The 8709-nt window shown below is 45.4% G+C and overlaps 1 protein-coding gene across 1 annotated transcript; it reads right to left on the reverse strand.

The window, feature by feature from the left end:
* Nucleotides 1-571: 571 nt before the first annotated feature.
* sstr2a (somatostatin receptor 2a) lies at nt 572-6712 on the reverse strand. Its single transcript, XM_080541996.1, has 3 exons — nt 6237-6712; nt 3066-3876; nt 572-2859 (listed from the first exon to the last, which is right to left on the reverse strand). The coding sequence occupies exons 2-3, from the start codon at nt 3807-3809 to the stop codon at nt 2446-2448; spliced, it is 1158 nt and encodes a 385-aa protein (XP_080398122.1). The 5' UTR covers nt 3810-3876; nt 6237-6712; the 3' UTR covers nt 572-2445.
* Between the last annotated feature and the right edge of the window lie 1997 nt (nt 6713-8709).

The following is an 8709-nucleotide window of genomic DNA, read 5'->3' on the forward strand; positions in this document are numbered from 1 at the left end:
TTGTTGTTGTTGTGCTTAGAGGTCATACAATGCTTTAACCTGAGAGACAGATATTTAGAGACTGATTTAGTACAGATCAGTGGAGGCTGGTGGAGGTAGAAATCAAAAGACTGGCTCATTGTAATGGATGCATTCTATAGCTGCCTCCAACAGCTTCATCTGGTACAGATACATAGGAACGGGTGGTGTGGTTCTCTTCTGCACGGCCCTGCAGCCGTTAAACATAGACGTCATGTATTACTCAATGTTTGAGTACATTGACCCATTCCCCTACCTCTCTGGCCAATTTGTTTAATTAGTAACAATGACATACCTGTTCAGTATGGCTTCTCTCCTCCTCCTCACACACAAGTAAATTCATATTATTTACAGTATGTGTAATTCTTGTTTGTTTTAGGGGGGTTTCACAAGGCGTAATGGTATGCATCAGATTAACATGACTACAGCTGTTCCATCTGATTCTCTTGAATGACATTATGAGGAAGTGCCTGGGTACTGTATGTACTGTATGACGTCGGAGGGAGAGAGACACACACACACACACACACATACACGCACACACAGACATAACCACATAAACACAAAGTGGCCTGTATTTCATAAGTATATGACTGCTCAATAAAACATCATCATCCATCTCTTAAATGACATTACACAGTAAATCATGACACATACAGTAGTAACACACACCCAAAGTTGGGAGATATTTAGGAACTTAAGACAGAGATAATACTCACACACAGGATAGAAAGTGTGCTTACATAAAAGGATAAATCTCTTCCCTACTTGTTCTTACGTAGAACGACCCCTGCATCCCCTCCAACCCCACCATAGCATGCAAGCTAATGGTAAGCTTTGGTCGATTGGGGACAGGGGTGTGTCGATGGTCATTGTCATTACATACAACACCGCCTGTTCTCCTCAATGTTCAAAGGCACATAAGAGCTGGTGCAGACAGAAATCAGAGGACGGGGCTCATGGTAATGCATTCCATTCCACGCACAAACAATGAGCCCCGTCCTCTGATTTCTGTCTCCACCAGCCTTCCTTGTTGTATGGTTAGGTTGAGTCAGGTTGGGGTTGGGGTGGGGTGTTCAGGGACGCGATAAAGAGTTAGGGAGATAGAGAGTTCAGTTTGAACAGTGCATCCATAGGAGTGCATGTTCTAGCCCTTCACAAATGAACAACACATAAAGAAGACAGAGGTGACGGCCTCCCGGTCCTCCTCTGCCTTGATCTGTACAACCCCACTTTCTGCATGGGGTCCAGTCTGCCTCAGCTCTGTCAGCTCAATGGTACTAATTACCTCAGCTCTGTCAGCTCAATGGTACTAATTACAACGCCTGTCTTCACTGCCTTAATAGGACGTGAAATGTGTGTGTCTCATACACACGCGGGTGCACTGAAGCTGTCAAGTGTACATGCATACAGATACATACACAAGCAAACATGCAGAAAGGCAGACACACAGACACATACACTCACATTCACAGACGCACACAGGCATGCAGGCAGACAGGCAGGCAGGCAGGCAGGCACGCACGCACGCATGCACACACGCACACATATACATACACACACAAACAGTTGGGAGATAATGGCGCTGGCCTTGGACTGTGGTAAAAGTCTATCAACCGGCGAAAACAGTGCAGACTCTCCTGGCTCGGTATCCATGATGAAACTACTCTGCTGCTCATTCAGAAACCAGAGATCATCTGCGTCACTCGCAGAGCAGAGAACAGACACTGTTATCAGTCATTCTGCTGAGTAACATCAAAGTTGGCATTAACAGCCTGGCTGTGCTAGGGAAAATCAGCTTTAAGCCAACTAGTCCTGACAATGCCAACTAGTAAATTAAATCAACAACGACTCTACATATTCAATGATTCAGAATGATTATAACTGGGAATGTGGCCTAGAGCCGTGACACTGCATGCAGAAACCACGAAATATGATCACAGTTTTGAAAAATACAAATATAACAGAAGGAATCATGTCAATGCACATCATCAAGATACTTTGAAGGCAGTCAAGAGAGATTTTCATCCAATAATCCTGGAATGCAAAATGAAAGAGTTTGAGAATCAATACAGACTCACTGACAGGGGGCAATCGATGTAACATCTTCCTTATCAATAAATAAGATGCTGTATAAAAAATTTGCTTTGCCATACCAACCCCTCGAGACCAGATGAGTCAATGTATATGAATGAAACATGGCAGCTCTTGTCTCATAGTGTTAATGAATCATTCCTGATTCCTCTAGATTTAGGCCACTGTCCAGATGGTGATATGAGTTGCTCATTTTACACTTCTCCTACATGTTCTGGCAGCAGGCTGGGGATGGTCCATCTGCCCAGAGAGACCTCTGCCCTGGCTGGGTCAGAACACCGGCCCACCATCAGCCCACCACTGGCCCACCACCTCCCCCACTCCCTCAGACCCTTAGATACTGGTCTGCAGCTCCCCGTTGAGCAGTGCATTATGTGTTTCCGCCGTAACGTCATTGACCATGCGTGTCCTGTCCATGCGGCTGTCACTGCGCTCCATCTCGTCCAGCCCGGCCACCTCCTTCAGACACAGGACGTTCTGGAAGCTCTTCTTGAAGTTGTCCGACAGGAACGCGTACAGGATGGGGTTGGCGCAGCTGTTCGCGTAGCCGAGCACCACCACGAACTCAAAGGTGCTCTTGAGGACGGCGGTGGTGCTGATGGTGCCGGTGACAGAGGTGACGTTGAAGACGTAGAAGGGCAACCAACAGAGGACAAACACAGCCACCACGATGGACACCATCCTGGTCACCTTCCTCTCCGAGCGCTTCCTCTTGGTGGAGCCCACACGCATGCCAGACGACTTCACCTGTTTTACGGGAATAATTCTCTTTGTTAATTGACCAATGAAGAGCACTGGAGGTCAATCATGAGACATACTACAGACATCGTACTGAACAACAAGCAAGACATGAAAATAAGCACATCATTAAGCGTCATTAAGGTGAGAGACTGGCTATAGAACGCAGCCTAATGATGTGAACCACGGGAGGGGGACTGGGAGGGGGACTCTACCTTGATGATGATGAGCAGGTAGCAGTGGCAGATGACGATGAGAGGCACAAAGAAGCCAACGAAGAAGGTGTAGATGATGAAGGCGGTCTGGTAGGCCTCCTGGGGCTCTGGCCACACTATGGTGCAGGAGTCGGCCTGGTTCTTATTGGGTGTCAGGCCGCTGAAGATCATGATTGGCAGGTTGACGAGCATGGACACGCCCCACACGGTCAGATTGATGATCTTGGCCACGCGGGGCTTCCGCCACTTGGTGGACTTGATGGGGTGGACCACGGCTAAGTAGCGGTCGATACTCATCACCATGAGACAGAAGATGCTGGTGAACTGGTTAAGGGAGTCCACGGTCATGACCAAGCGGCAGAGGACGGCGCCGAAGGGCCAGTGGACCAGAGCCAGCTGCATGGCGATGAAGGGCAGGCTGAGCATACAGAGGACGTCAGCCACCGCAAGGTTCAGGATGTAGATGTTGGTGACCGTTTTCATCTTGGCGTAGCGCAGGATGACGTAGATGACCAGGGCGTTGCCGGTCAGCCCCACAGCACACACCACAAAATAGATAAAGGTGATGACCACGGAGCTGGTCTTGTCGTAGGCCTCGTGGATGTCGTCCAGAGTGTCGTTCCTGGGACCCAGGTCGGTCCTGTTCCCCAGTTCAGACTGGTTCCCCAGGAAGTAGCTGTCGTAGTACAGGGGCTCAGGGAGGGACAGGTTGGGGGGCAGTGGGAGGAGGGGCCAGGGATCCATGTTGACAGGTTTGGGGGGCTGGGGTTGTTCAGGGTTGAGATATGAGACACCAGTATCACATCCTCACCTGAGAGTTGATGGAGAGAAAACATAGAGAGGGAGTGAGAACAGAGAAAGTGTTGAATATATTGAATTCCAGCAAGGCACCATGGCAACAATTGCAAGTTTAATGTAATGTTCTGTATTTTTCTGTTTTTTTCACACACTCAGGGTATTCTTAAACAATCATTGGCCTTCATTCTCTCTCCACCTCCCCTCCTTTTCCCATTGGGCTTTATTCTCTCACTCTAAAGTCCTTTACACAAAGTCCTTTACACACATAGTGATTTTTGATGTTCGTTTCATAAGCTATATATATATATATATATAATCACGCATTTAACTGGATGCAGAACTGGGACGTAGTAGACGTGAATTCGACAGGTGCGTGAGACTGAAGCGCCATATAAGGCGAAGATCGGCAGTTGCTATGGCCTTTGTTCAGGCACAGAACATGGAAAGAAGAATGTGGAAGCGAAAGAGGCCACACGGTCAGGTTTTTTGGTCAGATGTCCTGAATAACTTACGCATGTTGCCCAACACATTTGAGTATGTGCTACAACTTTTAGAACCAAGCCTTAGACGAGAAACTACTTGCGATTGTTCACTTGTTCCATGTGAAAACGTCTTGTGTCAGACACCCTTTGCAAGTTGGACCAGGCAATGTTCATGCTTCTGTTCACAACTAAGTCTTCCCTGCATTTTTCAATGGTATTTCACAAGATCTTGACCAGGGAAATTGCCTGAGCAGATTTCCCTTGAAATTCTGTTCACACATGCCCTATACCAGGTAAATTCCATGGAATTGAATGGGAAAGCCATTATGTGAATGAGGCTTAATACGGTACGTTGGCCCCGCGGTGGTGTAGCGGTCTACGCACTGGCCACTAGTGCATGCTGCCCACCGGGGCCGGGGTTCGTATCCCGGCTCGCCAGATCCAGATATGGCCGAGGCACACGGGAAGCGGCATATTGGGCGGCCGCTTCCGAGGGCGGTATAGGAGTATTTCTGGACAAGGATCCGTCGCGCAACACCGCCCCCTGGGTGCCGGAATAACGGTGCTGGGCTCGAGGAGCCAGTCAGCTAGTCTGCCTGGCGGCCTCTTCTGGGACTGCCGGCCACGGGGTCGTGCGGCGGATCCTATGCAATAGGCAGGGGATAATTGGATGCTAGGTTGGGTTCAATTGGCTACCAAATTGGGTGAAAAAGGGATAAAATCTGAAAAATAAAATAAAAATAAATAAATACGGTATGTTGGCCAATTGGGACTTTAAACCCTGCCTATTTTACCCACTCTGCCTAGCAGTATCTGTACTGTGAAGGCAAATGTTGATCTAATTGATTTAAATTGGACAAACTGTCCCTGGCTGCTGTGAACTGATAACACTGATCTATAACACTGATCTTGCATCTGTGCTGAAGGCTACATAAGCTTTTTTGCCAGATAGAAACTGATCAGTATATGTCCTGCAGACTGACTGCAGAGAGTGCAGTAGCCTGTTTTTTTATTTATGATTATGACTGAAATATTAAATATTGAATATTGTTCAACAAGTGTTGTTTCTTAGCCGTTTCTGGAAAATAAAATACACAAAAAAACGTAAATGTTAATAGCCTTCTTTATGGGAAAAATCTATAGGGGTTCCGAATTGGATTTGATATGTACTCTGTCATCGTGTGCGTTTATTGCCCAACACGCAGACACTCCAATCGATTGATCGGGCGGGGAACAGCTCGCTATGGACAACCTGTGCGCTCGATTTAGACACTGGTAGAACATTGCTTTTCTCTTTGATTCTGTTTTCCAATTACATGTCGGTCTATAAGCTACCCAATGATTAATTAAACATATTAATAAAATATTAATTACAAGAAAATGTAAATACAAATCATCATGCTTTATTCATGTATTTCTTTAGGCTACACTACTAATAGGCTCTGTTAGGTAAACAGATACTGTGTGGTGATTATGTATTTGCTGACGGAGAGGCCATTGCCTTCACCATGGAAACTAACATGTAAATCATGAATCTCATCAATCATGAGAACATACTCAATAAACGGTGCGCGCAAAGTGGCACAGAAATGCGCGCACGAAATTCCCCTTTCCAGGCTACAACATTACCAATAACAGGTACGTGTTTCGAATCAGAGGATAGAAAGTGGCAATAGTGTTCCAGAGGAATAATCTTTGAATCTTTCTGTTTTAAAAACAAAAACAGCTAAACGTTTTTACTTACGTTAGTCTTCGAATGATAACCTGTTACGTTCTCATGAAACGAAATATCCGCATTAAAGCTAATGGCACAATATAAATCACCACAAATTGAAAAACTATGAAAGGACAAAATAAATAACTAATAATTAAGTTTAACACAATTCCTTACCTTCAATTGGAAACTTTATCGTCACATTGGATTCTTTGTGGCACGATATAATTTCAATCAAGAGTATCCCGTTGACTTACTACACCTCTGGTCATTGGTGAAAATCCACAATACGGCATTCTGATGACCATCAGTTTACACCTTACATGAAAAAATGCACCTGTTCTCCCATTGCGCCTTTGCGCGCAGTGGCGCGGTTACCCGAAGCTGTCGTCGCCAAATAAAACCATGCACCCTACTTATGATATTATATATATTTCAAACTCTTCTGTTTATTTCAATAAAAAAACATTTTAATCAGAGTAACTGATTGCAAAGTGTCCCAAAGTCTTAGCACCGAATCCCCGTGGCCATAGCGATTCCAAACCTGTCATGACCGAACTGGAGTGCTGAGGAGAGCGCAGCCCGTTCAACGCTCTCAGCGGCGCCCACGCTGTCGTGTTCGGTGGAATTGGACTATGGGTTAGTGAGTTTGCGTTTGCTGCAGGTTCCGTCTCTGCATGCAGATGGAGCTGCCGATCTGCTATGCTCTTGCCCCCTCCTCCCCCTCCCCCCTCCGCTCATACCCAAACTCTCCCAATGTGCGTCAGTGTTCATCGGTCTGCCTGGAGGAAAGTGCCATACTGATTTCTTCGCATCGCCATTTGGTAGGGTAGATATTCGCTGGGCCTTCTAATGACCTCCAAGTTGAAACGTTCCCTCTGATTAAGCGAGGTCTACAGCACGACAAAAGAGCTCTGCTCAGCTTTCCACATTTTTATAGGGAAATAGCATGTGGGGGCACATTTAGAAGCGCACAGATGGTGGGCATCTCCTGAAGGACCACTGTCAAACCCGTCTGAGAAAGTTCCTTAGCATACAGCATTCCAGCACCTTATTTTCCATTGGGATATATATCTTACACAAAGTCTAAATTTTTGTAACATATGAATCATCAGATACATTTAGAATTCCACAGACAATGACAGTTTGTTTGGATACAACTTTATTCAAGTCAAAACTCATTCAAAGCTAGACTTGTAGGTTTCTTGTATGAGAGAGGAAACAGGCTGGATAACCATTATGTAATGGTTTGCTAGGGAGCTGGACCATTGCTGACATGTAGTAGCCTTGGTCTAGTCAACAACACTTCAGTAAGCTGCTTTCACCCCATGTACACATAGTCTTTGTGTCAACATGCATGGGGCTGGGCACACACACACACACACACACACACACACACACACACACACACAGACTTGCGTGGAAGTATATGAGGGTACTGAATGCCTGCCCTACATATCTGTTCCTTTCCGTTTATTGGACAATGTACAAAATGATAGGCTGCTTTGTGAGAGACAGATGTATTATGACTTTGTACAGCCCTATGCATGTTGACACATTCCTCATTCCTCATGACACATTCCTCATTCGATTTCATTCATTATGATGAGCCTTTCCAATGATGTCTACCTCCACCAGCCTCCCCTGCAATACAGTCCTATTAAACATGCATATTTATTTATATTTCAGGCTCTTGCTGGAATGCTTTTTCTTTTTTCACCTTGAATCTTCTAATCCCTTTTTCGTGTTATTGATCATCAGTGCGCCTTGCCAACCTTGGGAACCTTTTTAATTGATTTTCTTTTACATTTTAGCGTCTTAACAATATATTTGTGTTGCAGTGATGTTAATGGTGATAGATAGATGTTTGCCACAGGAGCTGCCCAAAGACCAAAAACACTATGGAGGCCCTTTAGCTTCTTGGTGTGTGAAGGGCACTCACTGAGAAGGTTTCAGAGAGGTGTCACCTATAGTCATGTTGTTTTGGTGTGTCTTTTCACTGCATAGGTGTCCATGATATTGACCTGTTTTAAGTAACATGTTATGATTCCTCTCTGACACCTCTAGGCACACAAGGATTCCTGATATCATGACCATGACCATGGTATGCCCAAATATGGACTAGTGCAGCAGGGGAGGCTGATGGAGGTAGACATCAGAGGACGGGCTCATTGTAATGCATGGAACAGAATGAGGAACAGTCTCAAACATTCTGCCTCCACCAGCCTCCTCTGCAGTGCAGCCATAGGACAGGTGATTATGTTCAATGACGAATGATTTCAGGAACCACAATGGTGGGTAAAATGTGGCTTGACATTCATGAGGTTAAAGTTAAAGTGTGTCCATGATACAGCAGTAGAGAACATTTTTTATATTTGATATGGTTGAGAGAGGGGAGATTTTGTATGACTGAGAGAGGAGACATGTTCTATGGTCAAGAGAGGAGGGGTTTTGTAAGTACTTGTTTAGGATATAGCTTCCTGTGACAAATGTAGACTCTTATAACAGTCATCTGTGTTTATAATAAGAGCTGATTAAATCCCTCTGCTCTATGAGAAAGATCACCCTCATACCGTAGGGAGAAGAGAGACATAAGAGTCCATGCAGACCCCCCATGAGAACATCCAGGGTTGAACCTGCGAGAAGTGTT

The sequence above is a fragment of the Nansenia antarctica genome (genome assembly GCF_963989245.1).
Source record: "Nansenia antarctica genome assembly, chromosome: 11".
Lineage (NCBI taxonomy): Eukaryota > Metazoa > Chordata > Actinopteri > Argentiniformes > Microstomatidae > Nansenia > Nansenia antarctica.